This window comes from Grammomys surdaster, unplaced genomic scaffold (genome assembly GCF_004785775.1).
Source record: "Grammomys surdaster isolate TR1022 unplaced genomic scaffold, NIH_TR_1.0 126118, whole genome shotgun sequence".
Classification (NCBI taxonomy): Eukaryota; Metazoa; Chordata; class Mammalia; order Rodentia; family Muridae; genus Grammomys; species Grammomys surdaster.
In genome coordinates, this window is record NW_021620926.1 from 4,902,638 (window position 1) to 4,921,499 (window position 18,862).

At 47.0% G+C, this 18,862-nt stretch overlaps 2 protein-coding genes across 3 annotated transcripts in view; one reads left to right on the plus strand and one right to left on the minus strand.

The window, feature by feature from the left end:
- Positions 1 to 11,684, plus strand: part of Mrap (melanocortin 2 receptor accessory protein) — a 12,636-nt gene extending 952 nt beyond the window's left edge. The window contains exons 2-3 of one of the 2 annotated variants that reach the window (XR_003709873.1): positions 9,297 to 9,539; positions 11,133 to 11,684. Coding sequence is in view for 1 of the 2 variants with exons in the window: in XM_028756413.1 (XP_028612246.1) it covers positions 9,440 to 9,539; positions 11,133 to 11,310 (278 nt within the window). In the remaining variant the exon portion in view is untranslated. The remainder of the gene's footprint in view (positions 1 to 9,296; positions 9,540 to 11,132) is intronic. The other variant, XM_028756413.1, reaches the window with a different exon arrangement.
- A 1,608-nt stretch (positions 11,685 to 13,292) lies between these two features.
- Urb1 (URB1 ribosome biogenesis homolog) overlaps positions 13,293 to 18,862 on the minus strand; it is a 65,182-nt gene continuing 59,612 nt past the window's right edge. Inside the window, exons 36-39 of the mRNA XM_028756390.1 lie at positions 18,172 to 18,369; positions 16,802 to 17,043; positions 15,165 to 15,764; positions 13,293 to 13,950 (exon numbers count right to left, since the gene is read on the minus strand). Coding sequence (XP_028612223.1) covers positions 13,769 to 13,950; positions 15,165 to 15,764; positions 16,802 to 17,043; positions 18,172 to 18,369 — 1,222 coding nt within the window. The 3' untranslated portion in view covers positions 13,293 to 13,768. The remainder of the gene's footprint in view (positions 13,951 to 15,164; positions 15,765 to 16,801; positions 17,044 to 18,171; positions 18,370 to 18,862) is intronic.

Sequence of the window (18,862 nt, forward strand, 5' to 3'; positions counted from 1 at the left end):
TCTCTCTGTCTCTCTCTCTCTCTCTCTCTCTCTCTCTCTCTCTCTCTCTCTCTCTTACACACACATACACACACACACATATACTTACTTCTTTATTTTTATATTTATTTTATTTTTACTTATTTTTATTAGTGTATATTAATTGAAATAGTGGATTTCATTATAATATTTCCATAATATAGATAATGTAGATAATGTGATTTTCTTCGTTCTTGTTTCTTTGAAAAGAGGTCTTATTACATAGCTTCAGCTGGACTGGTACTCACTGTATAGCTCAGACTTTGCTCAAACTCACAGAAATCCTCCTGCCTCAGTTACTCAGATTCTGGGACCACAGGTGTGTATCACCACGGCTCACTATGGACTTTGATTCTCTTCAGCCCATAGCAACCTCCCTGGTCCCCGACTCCTTTCTCCCTGGTCCCTCTTTTCCCTTCATTTTCATGCCCTTTTTTCTCTCACTCTATGATGCAGGGGATGGAACCAAGAAGCTCCCAGAGCTCCTCTATTTTGTTTTTGAAGGTACAGTTTTTGATAAAGTTGCCTTTATTTGAGGCTCTAGTAAGCTGGAGGAGTTTCTTCAAACTACATAGTTCTGTCTTTCTCACTGTCCATATTTAGGTCTGGGAGATATATTCCGGCCACCTCTAAGATGTCTGTTGTATGCTCTGTAAGTTGTCAACAGATGTTCAGTGTTCGCGGCCTCAGAGGACAAGCAGGACTTAACATCCGTTTGCTCATTTGCTTTTGTTCATCTCATGAGCAAGTTGACACCTCTAAGATGGTCTTCCCTAATCAGTTGAGCTATTTAGTCAAGGTCAAAGGTCAGCCCAGGAAATGAGCCTAAAGACACAGCCCTGGGATAACGCTCTCAGCCAGGGAACCTGCCGGTGCCTACTCCATAAAAAGTCTTGGTTCTGTGGATATTTCCCTCACAATATCCACGGAATGTCTCTATCAGAAAGCAAATGGAATTACTCAAAGGGATGAAATGGTTTCCACATGGAAGGGAGAAAATTGGTTATACAGCAGCTCAAAACAAATAAATATTTAGTGTTTCAGGAAGTAGGCAAAGGCCAGGCAGATGCCCTGGGGACAGCCTTCCAGTGTATCCTTTGAGGTAAGGTTCCGGTTCTTTTTCAACGTGCAGTGTTCAAATGCAGGTGCCTGTCCATGCTTCTTAAGGACCTCAGTGGAGACAGTGGTTTAACTTTGTGTTGTCTGATGGAAGGTCGAGAAAGGTGCCCTTCAGGGACAGGTTTTTGTACACATGACTCACAGTGAGAAAGACATGCAATAGGAGAAAGTGATAGAGTCGGTGGAAAATGCACCTACTTGTAAATACTACAGTAAGTTCTGAACCCGAGGACACCTGTTGGTCTGGACAAAATGTAGGTTTCCCTTTAGAAAACTCTTTTTAAAATGAACACCATTTAGATGCAAAGCTGAGAGATCTTCAGATACTGTAATTTTTTTTTTTTTGAGCGTCAAAGATGTCACGCTTGGTCACCACCTGCTCTGTAAAGCCACTCCACTGTTTTGGGTGGGAGGACTCCTGGCCAGTGGGAGGATTCTTGGCCATCTTAGAGTCCGTGAGCTCAGTCTTGCCTGATAGCCCAAGTTCAATTCCTGGGACCCAGGTCTCTGCAAGTTGTCTTCTGACCTCAACACATACGTGGGGCCATGCACATACAATAAATAAATGCATCAAAGACTATATTAATTTGCAAGATGAAGAAACAGCTCAGTGTTTAAAGCAAAATGATAAGGACCAGAGGTCGGATCCCCTGAATCCATACAAAAACTAGGTATGGTAGCCCAGATCTGTAATCCCAGAACTCCTATGCAAGATGGGAGGCAGAAATAGGAAAATCTGTGGGCACTCATGGGCTAGGTAGCCTTGAGTACACAGGAGTGATGAGACCTTGTATTAAGCAAGGTAGAAGACAAGGACCAACACCCACCTGGCCGCCACATGTGCACTGTGGCATTCACATGTGTCCACACACACATACATATCACATACACATACAATTAATTTGCTTCTGAACCTCCTACTAGTTTCTTAGGAGATTAGTTCTATCAGTGTTGCAAAGGATGACATAACAGTTTCACCCCAAGTCCCCTCCCCTGCACCAGAAGAAAGGAAATTAGGACTGAGCTGAAGGCTGCGGCTGCCATATTCCAACGGCAGGTCAGCATCTGGTGTGATTGTGTCACAAGCACTTTATAAGGACATTAGCCTTGTAGCTTTCTGTATAGCTCGTGTCTGTTTCATGGAGTGTGTTAACACAGTAGAACAGGCAGTCGGCGGGTTTGCTTTCATGTCTGTCCCCCTCTTGGAGGCCGCACTAAGAAGAGAACCAATCCTACGTTCCAGTCTTGCAGAGACAAAGCAAATTATCCTAATAAGATGGCTCTCCAGTAACTGGTTAATGCCCCTGTTCAGAGAGCAGCGAGATAGATTGATTTCCCTCGAGGAGAACTGGCTTTAATTCTCAGTTATCTACCTCTACGGTCCATATGTCTCCTTCCATTTAATTACGGGTTAGGAAGAATCTGTCATCATCCATATTGACTTCTGCTGCTGCCCTGCCTCTGGTAGCTTCAATGATGCCATCGACTTACCTGCTGCTTTGAGGGAAGGGGGAAGGTGAGCAGAAACATGCCATTCAATCCAGCTCTTCCAAAACCAACAGGGGCGTCAATGAACACAAGACAAAGGGTTGCATATAGATGTTTTCTCCCACGAGGAACAATGTACCTCAGACATTGCTGGTGATTTCAAAAGGTCCACCTCACGCACACGATCTAAATCCTGAAAGTGATAGTTCAAAAAAAATGTCACAGTGTTTGCTTTGGAATGAACTTTCGTTAAACGGCCTCTCAGGGGGCAACACTTGAGTGACTCGTCACTGGATCCCTGTAATCTGAAGCTGGCTCTGGGTAACCACAGCACTCTCTGGAACGTCTCTGGAGGGAGGTGACATGCAAGAGTTCAGGGTGACTTGTTTCTAGGAACTAGAGAAGTGCTCTGAATATTTGATCAGTAGATAAAGATGAATGCTAATGATGTCAGAACGAAAGCCAGTGTCTCAGCCATGCTGAAGCATCTTTTCTGAGGAAGGCATACTCTGAGGTGGTTTAATTAACTCCGTACTAAGATGATATACTGAAAACTCAGTCGGTGCCCGAGGTGCTGTTGCCAAGAGAGAGAGAACACAAGAGGTGGGGCCTAGCGGAAGGAGGTTAAGTCATTGGTCTTCCACCCTTGAAGAGAATATTGGGGTCTGGGACTCTGTCTTTGTGTTCCCAGGTTACCATAATGTGAGCACTTCCATTCTATCACATGCGCCACCCCCCACCCCCCCCGGCCCCCCTCCCAACCTCATCAAAGCACCAGAGCAACACATTGTGCAACCACAAACTGAAGTCTCTAAAACCATGAGCCAAATACACCATTCCTCCCTTTTAAGTTGCGTCAGGGACTTGGTCACAGTGTTGTGTGGCTGGCTGTAAGATAAGTCTTCTAACATAAAGTGAAGCCATCCATGCTTGTACAAGTTTTCTTTTAAGAGGCAGGGTCTCGTTATGTTGGCCTGGCTGGTCCTCACTCCCAAGCTCCAGAGGTCCTCCTGCCTCAATCCCCCAAGCAGCTGGGACTACAGTATGCAATGCTGTAGGTGACTCAGAATTTTTTCTGGTGACTCCTCTGTTGGTATTTGATTCCTCACAGTCCATAGTGGGAACTGGGAGAGGAAGGAAGGGCAAAAGAGAGGAGGAGAAGAGAGGGTGGGGGAAGAAAAGAGAGAGGAGAAGAAAGAGCGAGCATGAAGGCAGGGAGAGGAAGCTGGGGTTTCTCCATCAAATACTGGCTTCATTCTCAGCCCAGCTAGGGGCTCTTTGTGAAAACAAGTCTGTGGGGGTGAGAACCTTTCAGATGCGGGTGGGGTGGGTGGGGGTGTGGGAGTTGGGGGTAGGGTGGGAGGAGGGGCAGTGGGGAGAGGGGAGGGTGGTGGTTGGGGCTGAGGGTTGTGGGGGTGGTTCTTGCCTTTAGAACAAAATGTTCTCTGTGAGCACTCATGAACTTTCTGCAGAAAAGGAAGGAACTATTTTTCTTGGCTTTCTTTTTCAAAGGAACATGGCGGGAGTGGATTTAGCATGGAAATTGACTAACAGCTACTGATCCTCATTTTCAGTCTGACAGAATTTAATTTCATTTATCCGTAGGTCATGTGCTCCAGGCAAGAAGTCATCTCATTTCCTGCTCCGTGTCAGGGATAATGACTAAGGTTGCACAGACAGTTCTGAGAAAGGAGGCTCTCGGCTGCTACGTGCTTGAAGCTGCTTCCTTTGAGTAGCTGGTGGGTCTTACTGAGGAGCCAGGGACCTCAAAGGCTTCATCATTTTGATGAAGAGGAAAAGAAAGGATTAATGTCCACAGAAATCAGAAGTACCCTCCAGAAGAAAAATCCCAAACTAAATTTTGAGAAAGCATACACTCCTACTTAGAAGTTATGAAATAATCTGTAACCCTCTAGGCATGTGGGTATGTGGCAAGGCAAACTGAGAAAGCCAGAGGGGTGTTTTCAAAAAGAATTTTGTAGAAACTGACCATGGTGTGGTTAAGGGGAATGTTTTTAATTGTAGATATGAGAGAGAACAGCCAGAGGCATCTGGAAGAGTCCAGAACAGAGTAGAAACTGAACATGATGGGCCGACAGGACATGGCGGGCAGACAGGACACAGCAGGCAGACAGGACATGGTAGGCAGACAGGACATGGCAGGGCAGATGGGACACGGCAGGGCAGACAGGACATGACAAGGGCAGTCTTTGAGTGAGGGGATAACAAGGGACAGAGAATAGAGGAAACAGTGAGAGGAGAGCAGGGCAGGAACACAGCAGGAAGAGCAGGGCTATAAGGAGAAGGAGAGGCTGAGGGTAGAGAAGCCTGTGAGCTGGAGGGAGGCTATGGAGGTTATGGAAGGGCAGGTGAGAAGGGTGAGATAGCTAGGACTTGTGATACTGAGGGAGCCTGGAGGCCAGCATGAGCTTTGATGTGCTAATAGACACCTCAGCTAGCCAGGAGTCCCTTCTGCCAGAGGTAAGGGTAACTCCTTTTGGTAGATGAGAACCAGTTTCACAAGTCCCGAGGAATGCTGGCTTTTATCTGACTGGCAGAAACACTCCGGCTTGAGCTCATTTCTGGATTTTCGGCAGAAACACTCCGGCTTGAGCTCATTTCTGGATTTTCGGACGGCCTTTTGTGGGTTGGAGAATTGGGTTGCCTTTGGACCTGACATCTTTCAGTTGGACCTGACATCTATTATTACCTTCCCCTTCCCTGGAGCCCAGAGATCCTCTTAAACTGTTTCATGCTTCTTAGCTTAGGGACAGAAAAGGGAGAAGACACAAGAGCCAGCAATGGGTCTTTGTTGTCCTTGTCTCCCTGGCTTGTAGATGCTGTAAAGGACTAATGTATTAAAGGCAGGGGCTTGTGTTTTTTTCCAAGTATAGCATCCTCCTGCCTCCCTCCTTCTCTCTCTCTCTCTCTCTCTCTCTCTCTCTCTCTCTCTCTCTCTCTGTGTGTGTGTGTGTGTGTACTATAGTGTGCAGGCATATATATGCCGGTGTGACTACAGTTAAGTGTTGGACATCTTTCCTTAATCCCTTGCCACTTAATTTTATTCAGACAGGGTGGCTCATTAAACCTGAAGCTCAGCAGTTCATCAATGGCCGGCCAGTGATTCCTGGGGATCCTTTCATCTTCACCCCCAAGTTCCTGGCAATAAGGCTACAGATGAGCACCTAGCTTTTCCACGCGTGCCCGGAGTCTGACCTCAAGTCCTCACGCTTGCACAGTAGGCTCTTTATTGGCAGAATCGCCAACTCTGTTCAATACCTCATTTCTGACATTAACTGTTAGGGTCCAAGGTCCTACTTTCACAAATCTTGTTTCTCAACCTGTCTGGGTCATAGGAAGCAGAGATGGCATTTTCTTTTCTTTCTTTTCTTTACTTTTCTTTTTTTTAATTGGGTATTTTATTTATTTACAATACAAATGTCATCCCCTTTCCCCATTTCCCTTCCCTAGAACCCCCTATCCCCTCCCCGTCCTCCTTTATGCTTTTATACACTTTTGATTATATGCATGTATTAAGGTCAGTTCTAAGTTGAGGAACTAGCAATAGAATAGATGCAAATAGTCAAGGAACAAATAATACAATAAACGCAAATAGTTAAAGAAAAAGCAAGGCAATAAACCCACTTATGTGAACACTCCCGTGATCACTGTTTCTAAGGGCTTATCAGGATGACCAGAGTATCTGAGCCTACCTCCCTGTCCTAGCTCAAGGTCATTTTCATGTCTGAAGCCTACTTCCTTGTTCTAGCCTAAAATTTAGATTCCTGTCTGAAATTAATTCTTTGTTCTAGCCTAATGTCAGATTCCTACCTGAAGCCTGCTTCCTTGTCCTTGGCCAATATCAGATTCCTGCCAAGCAGCCCCAAAGGCTCTCTACTTCTCCCTCTTTTTTTTTTTTTTCATTAACAAGACTGAGCCTGTCTCAGGTCATTCTGACAAGAATGCCTTCCTTATCAGTCATGGAATATGCATTATCCAAAGCAATGCACTTATGTCTTAGGTTGGTAAGGCTTTGTGTAGAATCTTACCTGTTCTTGGCTTGCCAGCCTGTTAATTTAATAACTGTCTGGGGGTCCATTTTCAGTTTCAAGCCATGTACTTGGCTGCCAACATGTTGATGTTGTTGAAGAAAAGTTTTAACACAATGGGCAGGAATAAAAGTATTCCCAGGACAAAAAGGGCTAACATGATCAAGCTATATAAGCCATTTTTGAAGCTTGACTAAAATAGAAATACTGACCTCAGGCCATGGGTAATTTTATCTGCAGTTTCTACCACATCAATGCTCAGCATCAATGAAATTCATAAGCTCCCTATGTATGGTTAAAACATCTAGAGAGGTGTTAGAATTATGCCAAATACACTGCACGTATCATTAAACTTCTTCCTAATTATAATGACTACCACTGTAAATTGTAGAACTAACATGAATCCAATGGTATTTGGCATGACACTCAAGATGGCTCCTTACCCTTAAATTCTGAACCTCTATCCAGTAATTTGAATAGGATAAATAGCATCAATTCCTTCTTCCAAATGCCTATTTAAATCCTCTGGTATATTCAACACATTAGTAACATTTTTTAACAAAAATGATTAACAAAAAGTAGATGATTAACAAAAGTAGCTGTCTTAACTTCTTGTGTCACAGCAATTAGTGCAGAAGCAGTGGTGCTAGCAATTAATGTAATTAAAGCTGTTATACCAACAATAATCAAGCCCACTACCCTCTTGCTTCTGCTTAAAGCCTGACTCATTTCTTCCAGTACTTGCAAGCTATTTTTAGAATACCAAGGGTCTGTGATACTCAGGGCACTAAAACAAAAGCTGGTTGATAGACCTCCTTAATTGACATGCCAGATTTCAAAACACAAACACAATTAGAAGGTGTACAATCAATGCACTTACATTAAATACTGTAGAAGAAACAAAAGTATTTTTAACTTGACAATTAAAAGAGCCTTAACACATGTGCTAACACCTGTTTGAAATTAGATCCTGCCCCAATTTTATCTCTTGCTAACATAACATCACAGAGAACTGCAGCTAATTTCCATGTATGTCTCTGAAAATATCCAGAACCAGACTTCCAAATGAAGACTATTATTTCCAATATTGGATTGATTTCTAGACCAGTCCATGATTGAGTCTGAATAACTGGTCACGATTAAGAACAATACAAGAGGCATTATAACTTCTCTTTTTGATTCTCTGTTCCACAAGGTCTAAGAACTTGAGGCAAGGCAGCTTGTCCCATCAGGAGTATAGGTAAGCAATGGTGTGTTGGAAACTTATGTCCAATACAGCTTCCCAGTCACCATTGTCAGGGCCCTCAGCAAGTTCACAGGTCAGCATCATTCTTTGTCCTGGCATCAGCATGTCTCACCCATTGCTCTGGCAGTCACTATGCTCCTTCAGCATCCTATACTCCTGGGTGTGTTGGAACTCCTGGGAGTCCAGCATCCTCTGGGTTTTGGGGGGTTGGGTGTAGAGCTGAAGCCTTAGGGCTGCTCACGGCGCAGGCACAGACAGGAGATGGCATTTTCTTTTCAAATATGGCCAGTGCTATATATCCACAGACTGAAATTACTTGAAAAAAATTAGATATGTGCTAAAAATAGACTCTTCTCTCACCCTTATTCCCTACAGAACACAGCAGCTGTTTGTATGCACCCATGATAAACAGTCTCGAGAATCATCTGGAGATGATCGGAAGTTGTGGCAGTATTGTGCAGGCTCTATGGGCATACAAGAGGCTTCCATAGTGGACTTAAGCATCTGAGGATGCTGGTACTCACTCCCTAGTACTCCTATCCTTGGAATGGCCAGGGAGTCCTAAAAGCAGGGATGCCATTACTTATGCCCAGAGCCCCATTTTCAACCATTTCGATAACTCACACAATAATTTCTTTGGATGGTTGCCCATTTGTTTGTATAGTATTCACAAACAACCTTTTATTTTGATGTAATGTGAGACCCTCTTGTGCTAGCTCTCGACATCTGTGTAGCAATTCATACTAATTGAAGGCTGCACTGCAGAGCTCTGTGCTTAGTAAGTACTTGCTGGGTTACTATCCTTCAACAATCTCTTTCTGTCACACACTGAGGGTTGTCTAGACTCTCCCAGCTTGGACATGTTGTCCTGAGGCCACCCTCAGCCATAGGTAACCACTCCCAAACCTCCATAATATGGCAGTCCCCCAGCTACCTGCCAAATGATCCTGACATGCCAGGTTCTCCACAGCAATGGAAGAAACCAACCATATTTTCTCCGGCTCAGAGCCACACATATGGCTATGGTGCTGGGCACAACAGTGCCTGTTGCTTCTCTACCTGAGTCACTAGCCAGTTCTACTCCATGGTACCAGGGGCCAGCCCACTTCTTCACAGGGGTAAGGGCCTTGACCTCTAACAGGCCCTGGGAAGTTCTTCTAGGTTTTGGGAATGGGGCCCCTGATGTTGTTCCTCCTGGGGCCTGTCACCAAGGCTCTCAGCAAGCATCTTGTTACACAACAAGAAAAGGAAGTCATACAGTCACCACTCGGGACTCTTCCTCTCAGCCGCAGTGACAGCTGGAGAAAGTTTGTGGGGAGCCCAAGATAACGTTTAGTTTGCCATCAACTGAGGAGAAGCTTCCCTTTCTTCCTAAGGCTGTTACTGGAAACCTTTCCAGTCATAACAGCTAGCAGAGACACCATCAAGTCGCTGGCCCTGTGATGCACTGTCTGCTGACTTCTGGCTGAGGACCATTCTGCTGCCTGTCTGACTCAGCTGATTCTGTTCCTTCCTGCAGATTCCATCGTCATTGCCTTGTGGTTGAGCCTGGCTACTTTCGTGGTGCTCCTCTTCCTCATTCTGCTGTACATGTCCTGGTCAGGCTCTTCACAGATGAGGTAAGTAGGAAGGCAGGTCTTGGGACAAATGCAGATGCTGACCGGTAGTATTGTAGTGCATCCACATGACCTGCACTCACTCATGCTAAAACGAGTGAGCAGGCAATGGTCTCACGACAATCAGTACATACAGAAGTGGTTCCACAAGTTTGTGTGAGTACAGCCTGTGATGTCAACACAGAGCTCACCTGGTGACCCACTTCTCAGCACATGTCATCAGCAAGCCATTCATTTCGGTCCCTCGAAACACACGCTGAGTGCAAGAAGCCAAATATAAAACCATATTGTTTCATTGCCTTTATGTGAAATATCAGAGTGCTTGGGGGATGGTAGATGAAAGGAAGGAATTGATAATGGGGTCTTCTTGGTAACGATGTCATTATTTTAAAGTTAGCACGGTGACAGATGTATACTGATAAGTATATTAAGGAGCCCTGGGTAACATCTTGCAGGTATGGACTTTATAAAACTGTTAAAATAAAGAACAAACAACCCCAGGTGTCAGTTAAATGCTGCTGCTGAGCTCACTAGAAATACGGGACCCTAGCTTAGGTGTCTCTTGGTCAGTCCCTGCTGGTTAAATTAGAGGTGAACTTTGGGAGCTCCAAAGAATACGTAAGGCTAGTTCACTGTTGGAGATTCTCTGGTGCTGGGTAGTTGACCTTCTAGATTATTCTACGTTGTAACTGCTGCCCCGGTTTTTAAAATGTAGAAGTGGGGAGATCTCTAAGTTTGAGGTGTACATAGAGCTCTAGTCCAGTTAGGTGTGTATGTGTTTGAGTATATTTGTGGTGGAGGAGTACACACACACACACACACACACACGGCTGAAGAGATGGCTCAGCAATTAAGGATGCTTGCTGATCCTCCAGAGGACCCAAGCTGGGTTCCCAGTCTACAACTGCCTGATATCTAATTCCAGGGGACCTCATATCCTCTTCTGGACTCTTTGGGTGGCATACACTTACTCTGACACACATAAGTCTCATTTACTTTAGAAATCTAACAAGAGAGCAAAGGCTCCTGAGGCACTGTGTGAGGACCCCCCCCCCCATAAGACAGACTTGCTTAGATGGTGGCTTTGGCCCCCACAGCTTCCTTCCTGTGGCCTTCATTGTGTTAGCATTGCAAACACATGGAGAATGGTTCTCCAGCTCAGCCTATAGCCGGCCCCTGCTTCCTCTGCCACCACTTATGAGGCAGCATCATCCCATCTTGTGAATAAAATCCAAGGCAAGTGCAGGCGGGGAGTAGTGGCCAAGGAGGTTAATGCCAGGCAGCCATGTTCACTCTCTAGTACCTCCAGGGCCAGGAAATCCAGAGAAGACAGATTTCTTAGCTAAAGTCCATTAGTGTGGCCAGGAAATGAGCGGACTTAGGTATGTGGCCGGATGCCTGAGGAGAGTTGAACACAGAAGCAAGAACTGGCACCGAAGGAAGGACTCAGGGCTTGGTTCCCAACAAGACACCCATGTCTCTAGCTCCCTGGCTTGCCCACAGGCTCAGGACAGGAAGGGACAGATAAGCCCTCTAGCTAAGAGCTATTCTCTAGCCAGTTCCTTGATGCTTGCCTCTTATTTGCTCTGTCCACAGGCACAGTCCCCAACCCCACCAAATATGTCCATGGACTCACGGCTTCAACCTCCCCCTGTGCCTCCGGAGGGCCTCCCTGCAGACAGCAGAGGAGCCAGAAAGTAGAGCTGCCACTGACCAATGGTTACAGCAGCAGAGTCCTTCTGCCTCACTCCCTGGGCCCCTGGCTCTCCCCTAGGACCAGGTTCAGGATGGGGGGGGGGGTGTCCCAGGGCATCAGCTGACCTCACGTACAAGCAGTGGCGAGCCTGGAGACATAACTTCTCAACTGTAGAACTGATGATGCCAGAGAGCCAGTTGTGTTCAAGCAAACCAGTGAACTCACACCAACCTGGCCAGCTATGTCTTTTTAAGGCCATCTTAAATGTAGCAAGAAACTGACCAGGACAAAACCAAGTTTACAAAGAGAACCATCACACATATTAATAGCCCAGCTAGGATGGAGAAGTTGCCCTAGACACAGCTGAGTCTGTTGAGCGTGCTTAACCTGTTTGTTGCTTACACTTGTTTTGGGATGCACAGGAAAATAAAACACGGATTAAGAAAAAAAAAAAACAAAAAACCTCTGCTTTCCTCTCTCTTCTGTCTGAGCACACATGGTACACCTGCTCCATGAGGATGCCAGGGAAGCCTGCAGACCTCCTATGTGTCCTCCACAGACACAGCAGTGTGCACCCTCCTGGGCCAGCTCCCCTGTCCCACAGCCTTTCACGACTGAGCCCCCGGAGCTTTTCAGAAGCAGGGCCTGAATCTGAGGGAGCCAGGCAGCCTTCAGCACTGCTCCAGAATATTGAGTTCTCAAAGCTAGCAAGCAGCTCCCCATTTCAGCTGCTGCTCCGTGGCACTGTGGCTCTGAGAGCTGAAACAATTAGGTCTGTAGTACCGAAGGCCTGGCTGCAGAGAGACACAAGGCCATGAAAACCTGCAGATGCACCTCTGGGCTGCAGTCAGGGAGTTGGTAGGCTTTATTCTTAAATAATGTTTGTCCCTTTACACCAGTGTTTACACTAAAGGAGCCTCTTGGTACTGATGGGGGTGAGGTAATGCCAAAACTTGGATGAGCAAATCCCTTCTGTAAAATGGCAGGATTTTTACCCACAATCACTTGAGCCTCTATAGACTGCCTCCATCCAGTGCAGTGGGAAAGTGGGGTATGCGGTGACCACACTGCCTAGAGAATGACAAAAGCCTCCACACGTCAGTCCAGAGGTGATCTGTTCAGTCTTACAGATGTGGACTGTAGGTCTGGAAGGCCAGCTGTATAACACAATGCCGTGCGCAGAAGACCGTGTGCCACCCCTCTCCACAGGGTGAGGGCCAGCCTCATTCTCACCAGACTTGGGGATGGTGAAGTTAAACAGAAGATGAAGAGCAGCTCCTGAGCTTGGATCTGCTCTGCAGTCACTGCCACCACCTAAGGCGGTGTCCTTGTGATCTGGTCAGACTGCCAGGAACAAGGGAACAAGGAAAAGGGAGGGAACAAGACCTGTGACTTCTGATCATAACCTAGCCAGACCCAGGGTCAAGACAAGAGAGGCTGGGGCCAGCAGACTTCAGGTGAGCTCACCTCACAGGACCAAAGTCCTTAAACTTAGGGGAGGCTGAGGATGGAGCTTGTGACAGGCTGTGGAAACTTGCTGGGGTCTGGTGGCCCACTCCTTTGCTTTCAGAGGCCTGGGCTTTAGGGACACAAGCCTGATCCTGTCTTTTCAGCAAGTGTCCCTCTGCATGCTAGTCAGAAGTACCCATAGAGCAGGGCAATCTCAATAAACTGCAAACTAAAAGCGGCTTTCCAACTCAGTGTCCTCGGGCTTCCTGTGTGTTCTCTGCAAATAAAGGTAAATGACCCTTGTCTTTACGTACGCTTGTCGTGTAACAAGATGACACACAGATAGACATAAAAGTATAAACAAAACCAAGCCACTTTTAGTACTACATACACTCCACACAGACAAATTACATCACCAGTTCCTGAGTGGCACATCCAACAAGGGACCAGCATATACAAGCATTTTATCTGTAAAATCCATGAAATTTCATACTGACCTTTACCAAGGACAACACCTAGTAACAGTGAACCATTAAAGTTAAATTCTGAACTAGAATGAAGGTCTTTGGGATAAAAATAGTTTGTAAAATAAAGCAAAGAACAAAAGCAACTCACAAAAAATAGCTGTTTATTATCAAAACATTATAAAACTCAAAAATTCTCTTTGAAATATAATTAAAAAAATAGATTGTCTTCCCAAAGTAGAGGTTTATACCTTAGGGACTTTAATACAACATTCTTAAATAAAAGAGCAAACAAAACTTTACACGTGTCGTGTACAAACGAAGACACGAGAGTTTTCACATTTCAGCTTTAATACCAACCCATGAACAGCCCCTAGCTCCTCTGCCAGGGGCTTCAGGGGGAGGGGACAGCAGCCATATGAGCCCTCCATGGGCTTCATGGCCTGGCAGTGGCCCAGTCACTAGATGTGACTACAAGGCCAACACCTGGGCTTACTTGTTGGTCAGTTGAATAAAGTCCTCTTAGCTTTTCCTCCTGGAACATAGTTGCACGTATCAGTTTATGTCTCAGAACCAGCTTAAGCCTCCTGGAACCCGCTGGGGCTCCGTTCAGCAGGAGCGAGTCAAGCATGAGGGGCTGAGGAGGTCACATTCCTGCACAGCACAACAATGGCCTCTGGATCACCAAGTGGCTTGTCCTCTGCAGCCTCACAGACCGTGCGGATGTGAGCAAGGAAGGTGTCTGGCTGCTGGGCACCGAGCCAGATGTCCTTAACATACAGAGACACCAGGAATGCAGTGGGAGCTGGGGAGTTAGACAAAGCCATTAGGATGTGCATTTGCTCAGATGTAAAGCAAACCACCCACCCACAATGCACCAGGGCTCTGCACAACTGCCAGATACACTATGCCAAACCCATGTAAGCACAGGTGAACACATGGATAAAAAAGAATTTCTACTTTGTGCAAACCTTTCAGATCATTTTTAAGCTTACTTTCTTCTGATGATTGGGTACACACCTTAAAAAGGAGTTACTCTAAGTTCCATCTTGGTCTGAGGTCTCATGCCTAGGGCCATCCCTGACTTGGCATTTATCACCTCAAAGAGCACATTTTGGAAAAGGTGAGGCTTACAGGCAAAAGGCCTCTGTTCCTGCTTCAGCTAGCTGAGAAAAAGTGATGGGCTCCTTCTGCTATCAGGTGAGGTCACAGCCCAGCCTGCTAGCCTTTCCTTCCCTGTGACAGAGTCCATTCTCCCAGACTGAGGACACACTTGCCCCTCCATCTCATGTACCAAAGACAGCGCAGGTCACCTACACGCTCAGTCATGCTTCCAAGCCTCTGAGGCCAGCTGAATGGCAAGCACAGCTGCCTGTGTGGGTGTGCTCCTGTGGGCACCCAGGCGTGCTCACTACGGGCAGCAGTCCTTTATTTAGGTTACCATCAAAACACTCTCTGCTCTGTAGGGTGGTGTGTCCTGTGAGGGACTGTCTTAGTTAGGGTTTTACTGCTGTGAACAGACACCTTGACCAAGGCAACTCTTACAAAGGACAACATTTAACTGGAGCTGACTCATAGGTTCTGAAGTTCAGTCCATTATCATCAAGGTGGGAACATGACAGCATCCAGGCAGGCATGGTGCAGGAGGAGCTGAGAGTTCTATATCTTCATCTGAAGGCTGCTAGTGGAAGACTGACTTCCAGGCAGCTAGGGTGAGGGTCTTAAAGCCCACACCCACAGTGATGCACCTCCTCCAACAGGGTCACACCTTCTAATAGTGCAACTCCCTGGGCTGAGCATATACAAACCATCAGAGGGAGCCTAAGGTTCTATGGGTGTTTATCATCATAAACACAATTGTCATTAAGGAGAGAGACCTCCTCTTGCTTTATATTCACTCTCTGTCCCTCCCAGCCTCAGTGAGGGTCCAGATAACGTCAGAGTCCTAAGATGAAGACCTTTCTAGCCCCACCCTCCCCCACCCCACGTCTCTAGTCATGATTAAAGAGCCCACATTACCTCGTTTGGCTTCATCCTTTTCGTTCAGAGAATCAAGACACAGGGCTTCTGCCACGGAGTGGAAAGGGCTATCTATACGGCCCTGGGCCACCAACAACTGCAGCATGACCCTGCTGAACTTGCAGGCCACATCCTGTGCAGGCCCCATGAGGTCCTGGGCACCGCAGTGACGACTATACAGCCTAAAGATGCCAGTCTTCACAGCACTGTCCCTGAGAAGGTCAGCTATTACCATTGGCTGTGGCAAAATGTGGCTCTCGAGCCAGTCAAGGAGTCTTGTAACCTCTGCCTTGCTGAGGGGCCGGTCAGCCAATGACCGAAGCACCCAGCTGGCCACCAAAGAAACAGCAGCATGTGTAGAGCCCAGTGTTTCATTCTTGGGGATAGCCTGGCCCACAGACCCCTGTGTGGGTCCAGTCAAGGGGACACCTGGCCCCCAGTGGGTCAGTGTGGCCCTCAGGAGGTCCTTGCATTTCTCCAAACTAAATGCTTCCAGCTCGGGCTCAGCAGCCTCCTCCAGCTCTCCATGCCTCTTCTTCCGGCCTCGTGGGCCTCTGGCACGGGCAGCTACCACAGGCCTGTTCTTATCCTTGAGCATTTCTATTAAACAGAGAGAAAAGGTGGTAAGGCTAGGGTTGCCATGTCCACACAGCTCCTCCTGAGTAAGTGTTGGGTTGGGCGAGCATGCGCGCATGAGTGTATATTCCGGCCCTCTGATAAGAGCATTACACGCTTTACTCTGTGTTGTGAGAGGGGATGTCTCATTTGGACCTGGCTTACTCCTCTGGCTAGATCATGACCCACCATGTCCACTTACCCAGCACAGGGGTCATCAACATGCTTCCACGTTCAGCTGCTGTGGGCTCTGGAGCCCCAACTCAGTGCTCTGCCTGTGAGACAACACTACATGCTGTGCTTTCTCCTAGGCCTCCCCATTCTGTTCTTCTGACTTCCGAGTAGAGGACTTGATGAGAACAAGTGGGTTTTAGGAACCTCCTCTATAGGCGAGCACCTCACCATTCTCACATCATGATTTGGATCTTATGCACTCCCGAAGCCTTTGGGTTTTAGGTTTGCTCTCAATGGAGCAGTGTTGAAATGAATGCATCAGGAGAGGGGAGCGAAGGAGTGGAGGGGGGAGGGACTAAAACATTTGCACACTCATAGCTTAACAGGTGTGGAACCTCTGGGGAGGAAGTCACAGGCAGTGTCCCCTTAAAGGCTGTATCAGATCTTGGACTCCCTTTTTTCCCTCCCCCTTTCTACTTGCTAGCCACTGTGAATGAAGTGTGCAACTCTGTTCTCCCAGAGGCTTCCCACCATCACATTCCACATCGACACAGGTCCGGATCACCACAAAAGACAAAATCCTTGATCCTGTAAATTTATCTTCTTAGGTACTTTGTCACAGTGACAGAAAGCTAACACACTTGGGTACTGACTTATCCAAAGGCAAAAAAGGTCCCTAGGCAACGAGGCTGGAATCCAAACCTAGGTCCCCATTTCCATGTCTGTGCCCTGTCAGCCCTGGAACTGTAGCTAAGGGAGAGGCATTTGGAGAGGCATGCTGGCTGCTTCAGGTGGAGCCAGGCAGCAGGGGCGGCAAGGGGTGGAGGAGCAGCAAGGGGTGGACTTACTCATTAGGTCCTTGGCTTGGTGCTGCTCAATGACTGCTTTCAGCTCTCCTTGGAGCTTCGTATCTCTTTCAATGAGGCTCCACTTATGTAGAAGGACAAGGACATCTTTGGTAGAAAGTGCCAGCTTGTTCGAAGTGAGTCGGCCCATGTCCTGGAAGATGTCTATGACAGTGGCCCGATAGCTCAGCACAGACTCAAGTGTCCAGAAGAAGCTAATCACTTGGTCGGAAGGCAAGGTGGGCCTGGTTGGAAGTGAATGTTACAGATGTAAGCAGAAGCTAACCCTGTCCTGACCAGCCCAAGGCGGTCAGGGTCACACAAACTATACTTTCTTTAACAAACAGTGAGGGCTCAGCACACAGAAGAGGAAAAGTGAGGTACTCTGGAGAAACTTGGAATCTGAACTCTGCTGGAAGAAGAGAAACCTCTTTGGAAAGCTAGGCTCAAGGGGAAGATGTCAGGTAGGAAGACTGCGTGGGTCGGGGCTATGGCAGTGACAGGTATTCGACCCTAGGACGCCAACTTCTCTCCAGCTCAGGCAGGCCCTGTTCAGTCCCACCTGACAGGCAACGCCGTAGATGCTCAGTGGAGGAGACAGCGTGCTCATCTTTACTGTCACTTGCTATATTCCAAGGGTAAACACTAAACTGTCATTTCCAAAGGCCTTAAGTTGTTGGACAGCGATCTGCCAGACAACCCCGAAGGAAGAGGTACGGTTGCCCAGCAGAATTTTTAAGTTGGAACAGCATAAAACAAATTGCTGTTTCTTATCAAAAAACACCTCCATTTTGAGTCTCATTTTTTTGAGGTCAAACTTTTGCCCTGTTGACACAAGTCAACTCCTGACCCAGGAAATTTAAATACACAGTGTTTTCTCCAACAATGAATCTGAGGAGAATTTAGCTCCTCAGAGGAAACCTAGAGCCTGATTCCAAGATCAGCGGACAGGACTGAAATGTTTGAGGAACCCATGGGCATGCGCATCTCTGGAGGCTGGAGAGGTGTGAGGACAGCTTGTAGCACCCTGCCTGAGGCTAAGGTCACAGACAACATGCTTTTCTGTGTCTTCATTTTGTTCAAGCATGGGGAGGTTGAGGCGGGGTGTAACCCAGATGTTAAAACTGCCCTAGCACAATGCATTGTAGGTTTTAACAGTCTGCTAAGTTTTCAGGGACTCCATGAGAACCCTGGAGTCTGAAATGTCAATCATAATGTTGCTATAACAGATGTCCTGAGGCTGATATGGCCCTCTGGCCCAATCTACAGCACACCTTGGCTCAGGTGACAGAAAGGAATAAGTAGCAACACCCCTCCCCCACCCCCAGCCTTGGATTACACTGTAGGGCATCTCATGGCAGGGGTGGGCTCACCTCAAGTGCTTTGTAAGCGCAATGAGGACATATAGGAACTCATTGACCATGTGCAAAGCAAGCATCTTCCCGGACTCATGGGAGCCAGTCTGGCAAGGTAGCTGGCTTCTGTCCTCTGGGGCTTTGTTGCCCAGGTTGGTCACCCACAGGGTGTGCAGCAAGGAGATCACGTTGGAGAGCAGCCGAGTCTCTACAAATCTGAAAGCAAACATGGCAGCACTCTAGATCACTGTGCCGGTGAGACAAGGGCCACAAAGGAGACAGAACCCTGGTGACAATCCTGCTCATCCCTCACAGAGCACACCCAGGAGGTAAAGACATGGTGCCTAATGCAGAAATGCCGTCTCAAGCCAGGATGAGGCTGCCAGACCACTGTCTAACCAGAAAACTACCGCAAGCCCCAACAGTACAGTAGGCACAGCATTATGATTATGGTAGCAATCTGAGCTATAAACAAAGCTATTGTGAGACAGGCGACTAGCTAATTATGCCTTCTTTAAAAATCTGAAATAGGGCAGTGGTGGTACACGCCTTTAATCCCAGCACTTGGGAGGCAGAGGCAGGCGGATTTTTGAGTTCAAGGCCAGTCTGGTCTACAGAGTGAGTTCCAGGACAGCCAGGGCTACACAGAGAAACCCTGTCTCGAAAAACAAAAACAAAAAACAAAAAACAACAAAAAAAAAATAGAATA